The 20,686-nt window shown below is 37.6% G+C and overlaps 1 protein-coding gene across 1 annotated transcript in view; it reads right to left on the bottom strand.

Moving 5' to 3' along the window:
- ROBO1 (roundabout guidance receptor 1) overlaps positions 1-20,203 on the bottom strand; it is a 540,394-nt gene extending 520,191 nt beyond the window's left edge. Inside the window, exon 1 of the mRNA XM_075170312.1 lies at positions 20,095-20,203. Within this exon, the coding sequence (XP_075026413.1) occupies positions 20,095-20,203 (109 nt within the window). The remainder of the gene's footprint in view (positions 1-20,094) is intronic.
- Positions 20,204-20,686: the final 483 nt, after the last annotated feature.

Below are 20,686 nucleotides of genomic sequence, written 5' to 3'. Positions count from 1 at the left end.
CTGTTATTTGCTTCACAAGCTGGTAAGAAACGCGATTTCAGGACTGTAATTTTGAACTTCAGTGCCCATGCTAAACACATGCACTGGAAAAACATCACATTGTATGCAAAAAGACCACTATAGCCCCAAAAAAAGCCAGCAAGCCAGGTGGTAACTGTACCACACACACCACAGAACAGCGGTGATTCCAAATGCAAGACTGAAGTGGACGCGGTATCATCAGAAGGAAAAAGTGTGGTTCCTAAGGCTGAAGGTTGAGTCACTGAGCAAGTGCCCTCAGAAGTACAAAGGGCAATCTCATGCTTCACAAGACTCTGATGACCATTTAGAGAGATGCTAGGATGGTTTTTGAGACAGCAGCTGTGACATTAAAAACAAAACCAAAAAATCCAACATACAAAATACCAGCAGGCAATCCCAAATTGCTGTTAGAGGTAATTGCTAAAGAGATCCTTAGTCACCTTTATGTAGAAACTTTGTGCCCAAACCAATTACCTGCCCACATGCCTCAGTTAGCTGGAAAATGATAAACCTGAGGAAACAGCAGCTTTGTGAAACTACCTCCTTGAACTTCTTTTAAGAATGTTTTTGTAGGAAGGATAATGGAGGATTTCCCAGTACAGTAAGGTTTGCTGTTCCCATAGCTTCAGAATATTAGCAACCTAATACACCATGCATTATCATTTAAGAACTTCTAGCAAAACTATTAATTGCATTTATACAGCATGTTAAAATAATCAGGAATACATTACATCAGGCAGTTCTTAATAAGTTAAATACATTTATGATTTACCCATTTTACGGTTAATGGCAAGATACAACTTTGCTCTTCACTGAACTCTATGTAGCTTATTCAGGTGACAGGGCCACAATTTTACCTTTCAGACATTAAAATCATCAAGCACACTTCAATCCCTTGTAATCACAAGGGTTCTTTTGCTTTTCAGCAACCTTACTCACTTCAATGAGATCAACAAGACTCAAACTCGGTTAGATACCACTTTCCTAAAGCCCAGTGGGGAAAGCTTTGGAAGACAAATGAGTTTACTCACTTTGATATTCTGGACTCAGTAGCAAGAAAAGCTTTGACTCTAGACTGCCAAACTAGAGATATGCCATGTACTGTGTTAAACTGTCAGCCTCACCATACCTAGGACCCTGTAACCAATGTAAGACTGCAGTAAAAAGAAAAAAAAAAAAAAAAGCGGGGGGGGAAACTCCAAAACAGTCCACGAGGTAAGCTTTAACCGCAGAAGTTTGAACAACACAGAGAAAAGGATTAAAGAACAGCAATGAAAAAAATAGTAATGTTATTTTAGCTTTGTCTTCCCATGCTAATTTAAGTCATCAACTCAAGGCCAAAGTCCACCATGTTATTATTTCCTCAGGGAAAACTACTTGGGCAACCTGTTCCCATCTCACTGTTATCTTCTCCCTGCCCCTGCAAGGGGACACATATTAAGGTTTGCTCCTTCTCAGATTATTTAACCTGTTTCCCAGTGCAGTTCAGCAGTAACATCTCCAGACCGGACTGCAAGAATTCACCAGCTAAACATCACCACTGAGGCTACAGGCTTAACAAAAACCCGCTCAGGACCAAACTACGCTCAGACTAGAAAGCTGATAGTGAAAGCCAACAAGCCAAAAAGCAATACGTAGCATTTTCATAACATAAGTAAGATATCCCTGTGTTTTGCAAAACAATTCTGTAACACATACCTTCAGCTCCCATATAACTCCAAAATCTTGACTTCAGCAAGACCAGGCTGCAAATGGGTGGTTGTCTTCATCCCACTCTTCTCTAACGGTGGGCCAGATCCACAGCTGGTACAAATCAACCTCATCACTAAATTCATTTCTGCCAGCTGAGGAAGGGCCCCCTTTTTACTCTGTAGCTTGGAGTACACTCCACCTTTTCTATCATTTGTCATCCCATATACAGCAGAACTAGAAATGGTTACGTTTCTGATAGACAGCTACTCTCCTTACTTTAAATGGCACCTGACTTTGCACATTTGCCTGTTGAACTCTTGACATAAAATAAAAACAATTTAAAGATCTGTGTCAATATATTAAATAGTTATTGAAATCAGATGCAAGTTTTAAGTATGACAAGTAGGGGTTTATTACTTCAGTCTAAGGGTATTCTTACACTACTTCTCTCCACAGACGGACTCAAGATAATTCATAGCGGGGAGTGAAAACGCTCGGCCAGTTTAACAGCAGTCTTTCATTCTCCTTCATAAATAGGTGTGCACAAACTCTCTACTCATTTAAACCCCAGAACCCATACAGACAGACAGCTGACTACCCCAAAGCATGAAAATTCTGGAACCGTTCCTTTCCCCACCACCTCGCGTTGGGACTTGATGATCATATGAATCCTGTTGCGTACAAAACTCATCTAAAAAGTATAAGTACTATTTTAAGATCAGTACCTACTGATACTCATCTCACTAAATATACTACTTGCATTTCCCATGAGACGAGAACACAGTGAGCTGTTTTCTGCAGCAGAATTCTGGAAGGCTTTTTGTCTCAGATGTTAAAACACAACTGTCTAAATAAATATTCTGTACAAAGTAAGATTTATACTGTAACTTTATAGTACACATGAATAACTACATTGAAAGAATTAATGCATGAATGGAGCTTTTCTACATTATTTTGATCATCCTTCTGAAATTCAAACTCATAACCTATGCATGCACATTTTGCAAATTAAGCAAAATTTCTTGTCACCTGTGAAGCATGAAGAGTTGATTTCAAATCACCAGAATAACAATCGTTGACAGTTATGTAGATTGAACGGCTCAGGTCCAAGTTGAAATGTTTTCTCACTTACAGTTTCAGAATTAAGATCTTTTTTTGGACTTTTATATAAGCATTTTGCTATAAAGTTAAACCACTAAGGCTGAGGGCAAAAGAAAAAACAAACATTCTCACAGTAATGAAAGTATCTTATTGAAATAAAAGTGCCTTGCATTCTACAGTATATTATTCCAAGAATCGTAAAGTTCTTAACAAATACTCTTTAAATACTTCACAATACTCCTTTCAGTCTCATCTCTGTACTTTCTAACTCTTAAATTAATTTGTTAGTTGTCAGAAATGTATGAATACTATTGATAAGAACAAAAGTAACAGTCCAGAGGCAAAACTGAACAACTGTTCCCTTTTAGTGCCTTTTTTCCAAGAACCAATAACTTTTTTGAACTTTCACCACTGAGATCCTGATATTGTTCCATGCTGCCATCCCACGTGAAAGTGATTGGTTTTAATTAAGCAAAAATGCCTCTATCCATTTTGAGTGAAAGAACTATTTTTCTATGTTAGTAAGCACACAAGTATGTTTCCTTTGAATAACTGGAGCAGGTGTAGTCTGGAAGATAACATCTACTATAGCCATATGTTTCAATGCATAGTTGTGCCCACTTGCCTCTGGAAGGTACCAGTTCTGTTACTGTATGAATACGTGGAAATTATGCACTAAATACACAAAATATGCTTCTTTCCCTGAACTTGGAAATTATATCCTAAGAATGTGCTGTGTGAGGGTGCAGAGATAATTAGGCTGCACAAGTGAAACGTTAGGTGCGATATTTGCATTCTTCTGAATGGGTAAAAACACTTGGGTTACCATAGGCTTACTGCAGATGCTGCAGCACAAGGTGTGAAAGGGTGAAGAAGTGCAAAAAGTTTGCAAAAGACACTAAAAAACACAGAACTGATATGAAACAAGGCACAGAGATTTTGTCAGGCATTGACACTGACACAAGGGATTGAGAAAAGAGTACATTTTTAAAAAAAAAAAAAATCTAATGATGACTTATTCTATGAATGCTTCCCCACTTCAGGACTGCAGCCTGAGTCTGTAACTGCTGTACTGAAGTACTGTAGTAACAACACAGTGGCAAGCAAAGAGCATGAACACATCTTTATGAATATGTACAAAGCTGAAGAACTGTTGTATGACCAAAGGCAGTTGGATAATGCAAATAAAACCAGATACTGGATTTTTAATCTGAATTCTGGCATTTTCGGAGAGCGCTCATCAGTGATTACATTAGTAGCATTTTGAGTATTTGAGCACGAAATCACATTCAATGTAGTTGGCAGCTTCGGTGTATTCTTTGGGAATGTCTGATTTTATGCTAGTCTTCTGAAATAGGTATAACTTAGCTGCAAGGCAGTGATGTTTTTATTTGAAATATCGCACCTGTACGAATACAGCATATCTTCCAAGAGCTCTATAAATAATCAGCAACACACTGTCAGGCTGGACACAGCTGGCATTGTTTATGTTCCCCATCTCTGTGTATACATATATGAGGCTGGGGCCTTTGGGCTCTATTTTCCTTTATCTATATAAGATCAAAACTCAGGTGAGTACCTATAACAGTTCGACTCCAAGGAAATAGTAGAATTAAGTGTCACATCAGGTAAACTTGGAGTCAGACTGGCTAAACTGGGGAGTTTAAGGAGGCGTTTTTGCTAAATAGAACCAAAGGTATTGTAACAAGGTATTGCTTAAAGCAGCTGTGACGCTTCCCTGCTGAATGAGATATTTCTATCCTGCCTTCCACTGAGGCCAGCTAATCCTATGAGCGATACAAAACATGTCACAGAAGAACCTGGAATCTGTGTTTCACTGGTAACAGCGACATTGACCTTGCCAACTCCTAACAAAACAATTTTCTATTGTGCTGATGTAATGGTGAAAACTGGGCTGTTATGCCTGTTTCCTGTTCGTAAGGAAAGCCAGTTGCTGTAACATGCAACTAGATTGCTTTCATAGTTAAAAATCAAAAAATCAAGTACACTATGGAAGCTGCTGAGAAAAACATAGACAGCTGCACAGGCTGATGTCACATCTCAAAATTTCACGCAGATGTGTTATTATTTTATTTATATTTGTCTAATTCTTGCTAAACTGGAGAGGTTTAATCCTAACATTTAACACAGCATGTTTTGAAATATATGTATTCAGGTTTTCTGTAACCGACTATTAAGATGTTCCTTTCTGCTGCTTTTTGTTCCAGAGCCTCATTTCATCATATTAAGGGAACCTAGTTTATAGCTTGTGACTTCTTTTATCTAGAGAAAGTAACAATTATCTGAGTGCAGAGTAAACACTTCTGGTATATGTGAGGGACATATATGCTGCTGTGCATGCTTTACACGTGCTATAAATTTGCTTTCAAGCTCTGTTGCAAAAGAATTCATCCTTTTTGGTAATTACTCAACCATTGAGCAGGTTCTACTTGGCAGACTACTTACCATCAGATTCTATTTTTTTTAATACTTCCTTCTCTATATAAGTGGTGGAGACTGCTGTGTGTAATCTTAAGCCTCATTTACTGTTTGGTAACACCTTATTCTTGCTTAGTGAGTAATAGCACTTAAATGTAAAGCAGGGCATTTTATAAGAGCACAGAGACTCAGATTTTCTAAGGTGGTCTCAGTACACTATTGTGTAATTGAAATCTTCAACTTCATGTGTCAATGAAATTGATCTGACTGTAAGCATTCAGTTCCCTGAATGCTTTATTACATGTTTTCTCTGTTGCTGAGACTCCTTTTCCTGGCTGCTCTGGAATTATGTATCCCCAGATATGTTCTTGGCTCCTCTGTTTTATTGAGGACCTCAAGCCCATAGCGGAGACGTGCTGTCCAAAAATGTTGTTGCACTTTGAGTGGTCCAAAGGCAAACTTTAGCCTAATGAGGTTAATTTCCCTAGGCTCCCCTTACTGGCTCTTTCAAAGGAAACTCTCTGCTGAGAAGTTTTGGGACAGCTAGGCTAAATCCAGCCTTTATAGAAATACCACCCTTATTTAGTTACTACCTTAATTGACTTATACAGCTGGTCTCTTGGACTCCAAACAAAACGCTAAATCATTTGATTCTGCTATAGCCCAGAGAAAACACATTTTCCTCCATCATGAAAAAGCTGTTGTAGATTAAGTCCTGAAACTCTAACTCCAATTTTTATTCTCTTGCTTATCTTCATTGTCATAAGCTGCTATCTTTGTGAGAAGAACTAAGTACTGAAAAGCATTCTCGCACAGCAGGAGAGAACATGCCGCTGTATATGTGCACTAGATTATGTAGAACTTTTACCAGAATCTGTGCCAAAACAGTTTTATCAATAACGAAATGCCTAAGCTAATCCAGAATTACATTTGCTTTCTACCTCTGCTGCAATGTCCTCAAAAGACCACATATGCCCAGATATTTCTGGATTGACCCTATTTCCCTAGCTGCTCATAACATACGGCAACTGTCAGTAACCATCATAAAATATAACTAGAGCCAAAAACATGTACAAGAGCATACCCATATATAGACTTTGCACTATATACTGACATATCAATATATCTTTTTTTTAGCCACACCATGTTCTCATGCGCTTAGAACTACAAGACAAGAATCTGTAAAACTACTAATTTTCTGTGTGGCTGTTGCAAATTCTTATACACACTTTGTCTATCATTGACTTCATCCATGAAGTCAGGACAGCAAACACAGTACTACTTATAGCACCTCACTGGTAGTGATGTGATGAAAATGCATCAATTAATGTCTTTAGATACTACAGTTGCTGCAAGGGTGCTAGATTATGTTTCTTGGGCTAGGGCTACTTCAGAAACAAAATGCTTTTGATAAAATACCATCCCAAAAGGTTGAATCCCAGGATGAACTAACTCTTCAGATCGCCTTTTGATGCAGCAGTTAGGTGAACATTGATGATTCCTGTGGTTAAATTAAGTAGTGACAATGAGTCAGAAAGGGAAAATCGGTTCATTCTGATGATACACATTTCCACAGAGCAGAAGGTGCTGCAGCTGCAAAAGGAAAGGGGGAGAAGTTCTCAAAGAATCTGTCAGAAAACAAATCAATAGCGTTTGTTGTTCTCCAACTGCAGAGTGAATCCCTAAAAAGTAAGACATGGTATAGACCAAAGCATCTACAGCAGCAGAATGATGGATAGTACTTACAACATATGATAATAAATGGAACATATCTCAAAAGTCAGAGATGTAACCTTACCAGACTCACAGTTTAAGATTTTAATATTTAAGATAAAAAAAAAAAGGTGTGAACTTTATAATCTGGGTGGGATAAAATGCCTGTCAAAGATTTGCCTTGGCACCTGCCTCATCATTTTCATATTTCTCTAACAGTTCATATGAAAAGGGTTTCTGAAATACCACAGACACTCCTGGGAGACAATCTGACAAAACAGGCTAAAGTCTGCATCTACCAGCACAATAGCATCATTGCTTCTCAGCCTATAATTTCCACATTATCTGGGAGGTGCTTATGTACACAGACTATCAGATGTCCAATTAAAGCTTAAAGGTGCTGCATATAAAATGCAAACTAAAATGTTTACAGTCATTAAAAACAAGACATTAATGTTGTAGTGTTATACGAAACTAAGCAGGCTTTGTTAAAAAAAACAAACACTACTATTCAGGGCCATGTGATTTTTAAATCAAATATTGGATATAAAACCATTAGTAGCTGACATGTAAAACTGTAATATTCCCAATGGTCTTTAAGAAAAAAGAAAAGCTAAGTCAGTGAGACTTTGTTTTCAAGGAAACATGCAGTTAGATTATTTTTATGTTGTTGAACACACACAAAAAAGAAAAAAGTATCTTTATTGGTACCTGAACATTAATAAATCACATCAACAGATGTTAAAGTAACCAGAAATTGATTGTGAGAAAAATATTATCTTTGGATATTGTTGTAAAGGGACAACTGGTGTTAAGAAAAAATAGAGTATATCTGTAAAATGATATTGAAAGCACTAGAAACAACAAAAAAATTGGAATATATATTTATTAGTTGCTGTGGGTTTCTGTTTTTTTTTTTTTAATGAAGACATACACACAGACTGTATACTGGACAGAATAAGTTAAAAAGACAATATTTTAAGCAATATCTAAAACACCAAGCATAAAACTAACATCTTGTTACAATGTCTTGTAACCTACTCGGTTTTTATTCCTAATGTTACGTGTTGGCTTCTCTTTGCACAAAACAGTAGTCTTTCTCCATTAACAATACACAGGCCCCATCTGTTTCTCATTAAATACCTTATTTTTTCTGTAGCGCATTGTGTTTCTGTCGCAGAAATCTCTCTGAGAAAAACGGGTTTCATAACTAAGGATGTAGGTAAGTTCTCAAAGCCTCCTCAGCTCTAATTCAGCACATAGAAGAAGAAGGGTCAGCAACAGGGGGACATTTCTTCCTCACTGACTCCTTCTGCTTAGAGTGTCCACATGTCTCCTCATCCTGCACTAGCAAAAGATACCCAAGGTAGCCCCGAAACACGAAGGGGCTTTCTCTGTGCACTGTGTGACAGCCAAGAATTGTTTTGGGAGAGCAAGGATGAAGGGACGAAAGAGCGTAAGACCTTCAAAAGGTAGCTCCTTTCCGCAAAGCCTGCTGAGGAGAAAATGCAAATAAAAATGCAGGGAACAAAAGCAAGTCCATTTTCTGGACTGCAATATATCAGAGGAAACATTCCACAGGGGTAATTTCCCAGCCTGACAATTCAGTCCATTGGGTAGGCTGAAACATATAAAAACCTTGATGAAAGGCAGCATAATTGAGAGAAGCAAACTGATTGATTATGAACATATGTAAAAGAATAGTAAATAAATGTATTTTTCTGTTGCAGCTACTTTTTTCAGCTCAAGTCATCACAGACAGATTTTTCACACAAAGGTTTACTACACAGTATATCCAGGTTTTAATTTTTGTAGATTTTTGTAGTTCATACAATCTTCATATTAATTACTCAAATACAGACTTCTAGTATGTTATGAGTTGTCAGTGCCTTTCTCCACTCAAGTATGTGGTTCACAAATGAAAAAGGCTTTTGTTCTATTTTGCCCAAATTCCTACCGAGCCCTGCAGCATGGAATTTCTCAGAGACACTAAGATCTTACACATAGCATCAAAACAGGAGGTTGGATAGGAGAGAGAGACCCTATGAGCATCCTTTCTGCAGGAAAAGTTGGTGCCAAGGACAGAGGTTTGTGCTACAAATAGACAGAAAGGGAGAGGATGGAATTAAAAATATGCATGTGCTTTTAAAGATACTAAAAAACATCCAATGTGAGACACACATCTACAGGCTTCATTATTTCTGCTGTACGTGAATTTCCTGATTTTTTTATTTTGCTTTCTTTTTGTTTTATATCATATTTAATCTTGAGTAAAAACACACTGATATTCCAAGCACTCTGCAGGGCACAAATCACATTTCATGGCATTTTGCCTTAGTCGTTTTGTGTCACAGAAAAAACATACGAAGTTGTATCACAGTACCAAGTAAAACTAGTTATGGCAAATAAATGATCTCATGCATTCTTTCATTGTCTAAGAAGTAATCCTGATTTTTATAAATATATTCCTTGTAAATAGCAGCAATACACTTCCGAAGAACAAACTCTGCATATGCACTGTTAAATCTACATTCTTTCATATTTGTATAAAGTTTCTTCAGGTAGTATCTGACTATTCTCTGAACTAACATACTATAGTTTTTGGTGTCTAATTGGATTGCAAACTTTTAAAGAGAACGAGAACAGTTCAAATACTTGTCATTTATTACTTGCAAGAATGCAAATATGGGTAATTATACAAAGAACAGCCATTCCCTAATCATTTGTAAACAAACCCAGTTGAAACGGGTGTTTGCAAAAAGCAAGCAAATCAGATCACTGACAGGGCCACTGAACAAACAGCCATTTAGAAAATAAACTTAAGCTCACAAGTACTTCTTCAAGATTTGTACCAACGGTTGTCTAGAGTTTGCTCTCTTCTAGTTTTGGAATAGCAAAAGAAAGAAATGCAGCATTATCAACCACTTCCACTTTTGGAAGAGTCTTCTCTGATTTGGCGTTTTTATAGCCCAATACAAAAATCCGAAGAATGTCCAGGAAACATGAAGTACATATTACTCTGGAGGTGCTCTGTATAGAGCAAGCTTCATGTTTATTATTTTGTTTCACTGTTTTTCCTACATGCATCCTTTCACAATACAGAAATACCTCCTGGCTGAGACTGAGTTCCATTTTTAAGAAAGGCATACACGATATCTTGACTTGATTGTGGTATCTTCGTTCGTTAGTCCCTCATACAGAAATAAGTATTTCTATGAGTATTCATTGCCATAAGGATTTTTTTTCATCTGTAACAAGAGCGTCAGATTTATAACATCAGTAGTCCAGCGTCATATCATTATAAAGCAATAATTTCACTGGAGGGAAGACCTGAAGTGGGACAGTGATGAATCAGGCAACTGTTCATTTTTAGGGATGTGCAAATAACAAACCAAACAAATGGCACATGAGAAAAAATATTTACACCTATGTTATACTAAATAAAAATAAAATGAACTAACAATTAAATTTATATTGTTTTCTGGAAAACTATGTGGTATAGAAAAAACATAAAGCCTTCTTTATAAGCAAAGACAAAGGACTTTGAGTTAAGAAAGTCTTGAGGGTGCCAATGGATTCCGATGCCTGGCTCTGTCTTTGAGACAGGTACGCACAAGCATCATCACCTACAGTATCTGGCAAATAAAATAGCCCCCTGTAGAACCACATACGTGCAACTCATGATACAGAAATCAAGACTTTCACAAAAAAATCAAAATTAAAAGGAAAGCTTTTTATTTTGGCTAAAACATATCTCTCAGCCAATACAAGTAGCCCTGAAATGCTGCCGTGCTCCAACTTGAACTTTTGCAGTGGTAGCCAGATTTTCCGATCCTTCAACCTGCCACCTAAAATCTTCCTCTTGCTGAAATTCAATAGGTACTTTGGAGAGCCACATAGAGTAACTCTGGTGGTGGACATACCAGCCACGTCTCCAGTTCTTCAAGAGGTATGAAATAAAATCCCAAGGATAGACTAGAATATTGATCATAGCAGTACCAGGTTGCTCATTTCCATGGGAAAGCTGGTTGCCCAGGGCTCACTGCCACATGGGTTGGCAACACTCACACAAGGTACTAGAAAAGATGCAATAGATTGGAAAAGCTTGAAAAAGCTTAAAGAATCACAACTGGGGTACCAGAAAAGTATGTGATAAAGAAGGCGGCACAAGGATAAGGCAGAAGTGAAATGAACACTGAGATGAGATGAAGGGGTAAAGATACTCCCAAGTACATGTCCAGGCAACACAGCACTGCTGTAGTCCAAACTGCTGTTTCCTGGAGGGGTAGGGAGGAATTGAGAGTCCTTGCCTCGTTTCCCTTTGCTGGCTGTGGGAAAGTAGGCTGACAGTGGGATTTCAGATTCGTAAGAAGGGGAGAAAGATCGTCAAAAGGAAAGCATCCCTTGAAGAGAAAAAGGAAATACATAAAGTGCTATGATTCAGAGACCTTTTTCCCCTATTAGTAGCCAATGCATCTGTGTCTCATGTAGCTGGCCACATCTTGCAGTTTCATTAGCAGTGGGATACAAGACGGTGTCCCAGTTACAGCTTCAGGCCATGGAGATAAGTGATGATTATCTGAATCTTCCTTGTGCTGGGAAACAGCCTGAAAATGGAGGAGCTGAGTGCAAGTGCATGGCTGTAAGATCACCGTAAGAGGAACGAGAGGGTTCTTTACTGTTCTTTTCTAAATCTTGAGATTTTTTAATCATGATTTTAGATGTTTGGAGTTAATGATGGTGCTCTTGGCAGGAAAGCAGACTTGGAGCACCATAAACCGCTTATCTAGGTACTGGATGGTCTTCATGTTCCTGTTTGGATATTTGTGCCTAATGATTCCATATATCACCAAGCAAAGAGGCAAAAGAAGATGAATTACTGGGGAGCCTGACTATCTAAGATAAGGAGAAAAAAGACAGGAATGCAGTCACTGAGGATCTTAGTAGAGTTCATGTAGAGAATGGTGTTAACTCTTCCCTTGTCCTTAGACTATAGCTAAAATAAGGAGTTACAAACAAACAAAAAAGTAAAGCTACTCTTGTAGGTGTTAGGAAATACATACAATGTGTTAAGATTTGACTACAGAGTGATTAAAAAGAAATTATCATCAAATATTTTTAAAGGAGAATATACACAGGCTGGCTTTAACGGATGGCTTCCTGTTACAGGAAAGCCCACAAAGAGAAATGGTCATTTATCTCTCAACATAACTAAGTTACAAAAAGAACATGTTTTTTTGTTGTTATTCAGAAATAATAAATGAAAAATGAAGTTTCTAAAAATTTGTAATTAAATAATTTTACACAAAAATAAAACAAATACGAGCGCACAAATTATGCTTTTTTCTCCTCATAGAAGTACTTCAAAATCATCTAAGGGCTCTCTTGAAATTGTGGAGCGTCTTACAGAAATGTAATCTCAGAGCAGCTTCACTGACTATCTATCATATGGTACACTGTACACTGAAATTCAGTTCAATTCCATTCAAATTTATTAAAGGTCAAAAGTTCTGGGGCACCAAATGTTCCAAATTTTAATTACTCTGAAATACTTATGCTTTTATGAATCAATGTCATCTCACTTCAGTTCCTACCGTAAAATCTTACTGAGGCAATTTTAAAATAAAACAGTTCATTTTATCCTCATAACTTAGACAAATTAAAGTTCTAAGTAAATTTATTTCTTGACATAAGAAGTCATTTCCTAGATCCTACAGACAGTGCGATGAAAGCGGAACACTGAACTTAATACTACAGACTAAGTAGTTTGCATGAGAAATTGCAAATTAGTTAAATGGTAACAGCAGAAGTAGTTTGTTTTATGCCCTTCTAGATTCTCTTATTTTCTCTTTCTTATCTTTCTTTTCCTTTTTCTTTACTTTCCTTCAGCCTTCAACTATTTAACTGTCACTTTTTTGTTTGCTTCCAATTCTCTTTTCTTTTCTCCATTTTTAAATCTCTCTCCTTCTTTTCTTAATCTCTCCTTTCACCATTCTCCTGAGTTTCTTATCAGTCACATCTACTCAAGGAGAAAAAAAGTCTCCAGCATCTAAAGGCAACTATCTTTTCTGTTCATAGTCCTTTTTAGATACTGAGTTACTTGATGTTAAAATGCCTGTGATAAAACGCTATCCTCTAAGACAGTATTGTGTGAAATAAGATTTCTTGTAAGAAATACAACTACCTAAAAGCAGAAAAACAGTACTTTGAAAGTGGCCTCAAGGTTAGGAAAGGCTGTATTAAACCTTTCTGGTTACACCTTGACACCAAAGATCACTAAATGGTTTTGGTTTGGGATTCTGTTTAAAGCTTCCAGTGAACCATGTAGTGCAAGATGATAATATTAATAGGCAAACTTGCACACTTAAATTATTTGATACATGTCAGGGTTAAATACTGTAACAAAAGAGCAAATTTGAACATCAAAGACTACTCTGTAACAGTTCAAGAACAAATTTTTTATTCTTTTCCATAAGATAAGGAACTTGCTGGTTTCTTTAAAAGAACACTTATTTTTAGCAATCTAAAGCAGGTGTACGCAGCCTTACACTGTTTTACATCACAGCAGGAGAGTTCATCTGGGCAGGGAAATTAATCCCTTGTCCATGGCATGCTCCCAGCAGCTATTTGTCTGGGGAGTGGTCGCTCCCACATGGAGAGACGGGCACACAGCCAGTGACGTGCCTGGGCAGCGTTGCGTTAGGGCTAATTGCTCCCTGGTAAGATGGTGACTGCAGAGCCATCCATCTGCCCTAAACCTTATAGCCCACCTCGTTCTAAAAATCCTCCCGGAAAAAGCATGCCTGGGATCACTGCAGCACCCGACACGGCTGGATTGCACTAATTGCTCGGGCAGCAGCAAGCTGCCCTTTGCTGTCCTCTGCCCTGAGACGCCCTCACCTCCAGACTGCGTGAGGGCTGTGCGTGGGTTGGGCTGGACGCACCCTTTGGCCTGTGCACCCACCACAAAGCCAGCGCTTCCGAGCAGGGGGTGCCGGACCCGCGGTGCCGGCAGAGGGTGGCCCCCTCGGCCGGCTGCGACAGGCGGCGCGGGGCGCGCCGGGCAGGGACGGGCCGCTCCAGGGGCCCTCGGGGAGGGCGGGCCTTCCACCTCCTCCCGGGCACGATCAATCCGTACATCCTGGGCTCGCAGCGCTAACCCACGGGCCGGGGTCCGGTTCAAAGTCGGAGATGACTTTTCCATGGAAACAGCAGATAGACTTAATATGTTCTTAACACTGTAAGCGAGGAGGGTTTTTTAAAGCATTTCAGCCATAAGATATTCCTCCCAACTTCTTTCAGCACTGGCTTTGATTGTTTTCTTTTCAAGCGTATTTATAGTTGAGGCAGCAACATTACTGTTAAATCTGTATTTTTTTCACAGACCCACGCAGATAAAGCCACCTACCAGATTTCTTTTCCTTCTTACAAAAACTGTTCGAAGGATATATTTATTTGATAGTCAATATAAACCATGGAATAACTTGCAATATTTAACTCCAATGCACACTTCAACTTGTCTAAGTTGCGATGAGTCTGAGGAAACTCGGAAAGAAGCAGCTAGATTTTGCACTAACAGAATTAGGACAGTGTTTCCTTATCAATGGAAGATAAGTAAAAATTATGAGGATGAAATACTGTAATAAATTCACGACAATCAATTAACCGACAAACAGCAACACAACATTTTTAGCTGAAAATATGTGAACAATTTCAGCATATTTACTCTACCTAGAAAACACTGGATTAGGACTAGCTGAGAAATGACTACTGTGTTGCTGATAGGCTTTGAGGACCATGACAGCAGAATGTTAAAGCTTTTAACAGGCTAGAATAGCTCTGTATGTACTTACATTAAATGTTAAACTGATGACACAGCATTAGCTGAGTCATACTGAAATACCAAATAGGCTCCAGGTACCAGTATGAACCCTGAAAAAAGCAAAGTATTTTTAAATCAAAAAGTAAACTATGATTACCACTATCATTTTAAGGAAATTGCTTATTCACTGGAATCTTATGTGAATACTGAAAGTAATTAGTGGAAATCAATGTCTATTACTTTTTATCACACATTACAGGAATTTTAAAACTTTCTGTCCCAATAAATCTCTCAATGGATTGAAAGTTTTAATTATTGTCTACTGCTAAATAAATCTGAAAAATGAAATACACTCACTGTCCAGAGGAAAAAAAGTGCATCTTTTGGTTGGCTTTTTTCTACAGGGAGACGGCAGTAGAAAAGTATCACAATTATTTACTGATATTTTTTGCTATTGTATATACGTATATACATATTTAGTTTTAAAAAATTAAAATTTTTATCAACATTAGACAAATTATTTTTATACAGTAATTTACATATGGATAGATTAGATTAACAAATACATTGAAATTCTTCTTACATTTCCTAATTCAATATAAACCACGAATAGCTTAATAGTTTTGAAATCCAGAAGAATATCACATATATGCTGACTTTTGGGGGGTTTGCTAGTTCTAGTTGCTAGATTTATTGCCAAGAAAACCTTGATAACCTTATTACCTTTCTTCTCCTGAACTGCATATTCTGTGTTTAGGTCATGTATAATTCAGGTACAAAACTCAGAAACTGTACTTTTGAACAAGACACCAAGAATATAATAATTATAAAATAAGACCATAATAAGGATAAAAATGCTTTATAAGAGACTGTAATTACTGTGCAAAATATTTATAATATTTACCACCTTAATATTAGCTCTATCCTCTATTCAGAGACCTTTATTGTCAAATAAGTACTTTACTTTTTACCCTCTTTATCAGTTGAAGTTGAAAAACGTTTTGAACATTAAATTCAATATTCACAAATGCACAGCACATTCTGCTCTGGAGTGACAGTCTGAATCCTGTAACTGTGAGGTTTGCCTTCTTGATCATCCTTTTGCCTGAGAAAAGTTCCTCCAAAGGAACGAGGCACACACACATGCATACTGCCAGCCCTCGGGAGGCATGCACGCTGTTTATATTCTAAGCTTCAGCAGTAAAAGTTTGAAGTAAAAGTCAGTCCTTTCTCAAGAGTCAGTCCTACTGTGAGACCTTCTCTTTCAGATGTTTCCCTAGCACACAATTTCTGTTAAAAATATTAAAATTCCATTAAAATCAGTTCTTCACAAAAAACAACTAAACTATAGGAAATTTTTACAATCACCCAGGTTCAGCAAGAGTATATTTTGTCCCAGAGTGCTCAAGTGAGAAAGTTATGGAGCTTTTGGAAAGTGTATGTATGTATATTTTACATACACGTATGTATGTATGCATATATGTATGTATATATTAACTTCCAACATACAAAGAATCAGCAAGAACAGGTATCACTGTTCTTTACTAGTGATGTATTAGTGACATTCCTAGTAATAACTATCATTAAACGAAGACCATGGCATTTGACATTCCTGGTGACAGCTACAGTAAATAAGACAATGATGCTGATCTCAAGCTCTTTGCCTATAATGCAAAATGAATTGAACAACAGAAAGAGTAGTTTTAATGTCTTGTAAAATCTTAAAACTTCATAATTCTATTTCTACCAAAAATACAAAACCACATTTTTGCTCCAGCAATTCACTCCGTGACAACCTTAAATTCTGATCTTTACATATGACATCAAAAACTTGCCCAGAAAATTACAATTTTATTCTCTGTGAGAAAATATATTTTATTCACAGAGTAAGCAAACCATTTTGATGAAAATTTCCTAACAAAGAAAATTACTTATAGTACAGCAATAAATATACAAAGTTATAAATGTCAGAAAATATGCATGTACAGTCTCCAACATAAACATTATATGCAGTATATAGCAATTAATAATTACCACAGTATTACGCTATACTATAGTTTTCCTGAGGGATAGTAAGACAGTCTTAATACATTGCCACTTCAGTATCAAAATAACAATGAGTTTTCTTTGTATTATTTCCCACGATCATAAGCATGTAAGTTGTAAAATACAGGCATTTAAACAATAATAGTTGGCTTTCTTAAAAATGAAGCAAACAGGAAAAAGTAATAACGTGCCAGAAGAAGACACCACAGCATAAGCAATTAAGCAATGATATTTTTTATATATTCAAATGTTTTATATGTTTAATATTACCTCCAAGATATGTGTTGTTCCCTGCTCCCCGCCCCGCCCAGGTGCTGTTATAATGAAAAGTATAGATGCATATGGGAATAGATCCCCTTATTTTCCTTCCATACTATTTTTTGTTGCAGTTGTGTTTGTCAGAAATGGTAATTTCTTCCCACTTTCCCCAAATCTGATTTCACTCATTCGAGCTGTGGTGGAGCAGAAACTAGGCTACAAAATTCCCAGCTCCAAGACTCTTCTGTGGGAAAGTAAAGAACAAAGCTTTGTCCCAGCAGGTGTAAGCTCAGATAAAGCAAACCACGCACAGAGTTTTATTGTGGTCCTTGCTGGACCACTTTGGTCCTGCCCTTGAGACGCATGGCTAGAACTTGGATCACGATGACTTTTGCAGGCAACTCATAATGCCTCTTAATATACCATGATCTTGTTTGGAGAACCATCACAGAGCCTCTAAAGAAATTCAGAGTTATTCTATCTGTTAAAAGACCACTTGGAGCAAAAGTATTTTGAAATCTCTCCAAAGATTTGAAATCTCTGTAAAAGACTTTCAAAGCTTTGCTACACTGCTACACCTGAATGCTTTAGTGAAAATTCCTGTTAAGAGATGCAGAAATGCAGAAACCAGCCATGTCCCCTTTCAGTTAAAGTCATATTTTTTGGCTTCAGTTGTGCAATTTAAGCATCACCCAATTAAATGAACATACATATTACATAATCACACTCCTTCTCAGCGTATTTTTTATTAGTATTTTAACTATGATGTGCAAAAATAACCCAGCAAGAGAACACATTTGAGTACTCTGTCCACTGACAGGCAAATATATAACATTAATAGCAATCGACAAAGAATCAGTCAACTGTGATTACATAGCATTTTGGCTTTCTCTTTTCTCAGAAGGAAGGAGCTAGCTATTTTGCTTAGCATCCAGCTCTGCATGGTAGCTGCATTCTGCTATTGGAGAAATTTTTGCATCACGGGTAGCAAAGCCAAACGGTATACAATTCAAATGGCATTCCTGTAAAATATACCTTGCCCGGCAGTTGTTCCTAATATGAATATTGCTAATATTTAAATAAAAGGAACATTAAGGTCTGATCCAAACACCTTCTCTTAATTTCAGGGAGACATGATTCAGATGCATAACTTTTAACACACTGATCTCTCTAAGCAGTTAAGTATCACAATATCAGTATGATATAGAAACTAATTTACATCCTTATTTTTCCTTTAACCAAATATTAGCAATTTGCTAATGTGCTGGATAGAGAGTCCCCTGTCCTGAGAGAAGAAAGCAAGCAATTTGAATCCATAAGGTCTGATAGCTAACTACAGATGACATTAAATGACCTATTATAATTGCAAAACAATTTCCAAAAGATATGGTGCTCTTAAACTCCGATATCTTTGTGTAATTTACTCATCATGGTTAAATGCCATCCCAAACTGATTAACTTCAGTAATGCTTTTGTGAGACATTAATATCTATATCTTCATCTATTTCAGTTCTTCAAAGAAAAAAATTCAGACTAAGTACTCAGAATCACAAACTTCCAAACACCTGAAAATCAATTAATCAAAACTGAAAAGACAGTATTTTTACTCTGGGAACTGGCTTTTTTCATAAAAGGTAGTACTTGAAAAGATACACAGATACAGACCTTCTTACTGAGCAAGAAGCATTGGAAAAATTTCAATCAACGTATTTCAGGTCTTACTAGCTTTGTGCCTCAGTTTCCACATCCATTAAATTAAAGGGCTCTTTTAGTCATAATTAGTTAATATGCTTAAATATTTATAAGCCGTAGGATGTTATTTTTTGCATCACTTATGCACACTTTAACAGCCTGCTAGTTTGGGCAATGTATTTTTTAGATGTAAATTACTTGTGAATGGATGAGGCAGTTCTCAGTTCCACTCAGTCCAGCTCCTCTTTCCTTAATGCTGCTGATTTGGGGGACCGAGTGGAGTGGCAGATTTATTGGTATGTATGTTCGTACTTTAGGAAAAACAAATATTACTCAAGCTGCAGATCAGCTTCCAGACAACATGACTGTCAAGATAATACCCATCCCAAGGATACCAACAGTCACCCCCACAAGTTCTGGTTATTTTAGGGACTTCCATCATATATATTTTCCAATCAACCACATCACATTTCGCTGAATTAAACTGAAAACCTCAAATCAATTTTCAGTACTCCTTCCCCTCTTTGTAATCTAGGTATTTCTAAAAAAAACACAGCAAAAATAGTGATAGTAGTATGTTGCCCATCATGGGCATGCTTATTTATATAGCTGGACAGAAAAAAAGAATAATCTCCGCAAGAACGGAGTTGCCCTTTAAATGAAAATAATCACCTGGCTATTTCAGTCAAGCAACTGTGCATGCAGTAGGAAGTCTCACTCCCAAATATTACCATGATTCATCTACTTTCCTGTTCTAATAGTAATGTTCTTTTCCTTTTTTAAGTGCAGCATTGATAAACCCCGCACAAGCTGCAATGCTGCGTTAAATCGCCCTTTCCAAATCTGTAGATTTTAAACTGCAGTTACCCATTTGTATGCATACAGTTACCCAGTATAATCACTGTGGTTACAAGGTTCCTTCACACAAACAGTATACCTGTAAAATTTGCTACCTTTATCAATGCTAACATTTGAAATAGCGTGCAAAATGGTAAGACTATAAATAGAAAAGGTACAGCTGATTGCAGCCTGGAAGTCTCACAACTCTCTGGAAACAGAGGAGTTAATCAGCCCAGGCAGTTCGGAAAGCTTGCAGTGAAACACAGGACTGTACTGCAGATGTGTGGAGCATACGGAAGGTGTGGCTCGTGCTTTCTGCGTGCATATTTAAATACCTAAAATTATATGGCCTTAAGGTTATTATTAAAGAATAACCTCCCGGAGAGGGAGAATTACACAGCGGAACGAGGCCTGACATTTCTTCAAACAGAGAGCCGAGAAGAAGAGAAGGAAAAGCCCGGGTTACTCACGATTCTTTTCACCTCTCCACCTTGACCCCGCTTTTATTCTAGGCGTGATGTCCGCAGCAGCAGTTATGTCTACTAGCCCAAGCAGCAGCAGCAGTGACAGCACAGCCATGCCAGGTAACAAAAAAAATAAATCACCTCTACCTGGAGTACCGATAAAGATGAATAGAAGACTTTCCTTAGGAATGAATAATTGGAGCTAACGGCACTTACTCAGCAGAGGCAGAGGGAGATGTAAAATATTATTCCTATTAGAAATGTTTATGAAAAATTGTACTTCCATTGCATTGCTCATTTCCTTTATCCAGGGAATGTAAAAACAGAACAGTCGTAAACGCTTTCCCTAACCAGGAGCCTCTGGCACTCAGGCGCCGGAAGAGATGCACTGGCAGCTTTCTGTGGTCCCTCAGAAGCCACCGGCTCCTCACCTGCCTCTGCCACCTCGCAGCCCTTCCCGATGTTTATCAACATGCCCCACAGCACCCTAGCAGGGGACAGAGACGGGCTGAAACCAGAGGAGTTTTTTTCTCCTTCACTTGCATATTTCACTGCAGTTTCACAGAGCTGATGACACGGAACGTTTTAATGTTGACAC

This window comes from Calonectris borealis, chromosome 1 (genome assembly GCF_964195595.1).
Source record: "Calonectris borealis chromosome 1, bCalBor7.hap1.2, whole genome shotgun sequence".
Lineage (NCBI taxonomy): Eukaryota > Metazoa > Chordata > Aves > Procellariiformes > Procellariidae > Calonectris > Calonectris borealis.
Note: the sequence above shows the minus strand (reverse complement) of the source record. Positions and strands in the feature narration are given on the sequence as shown.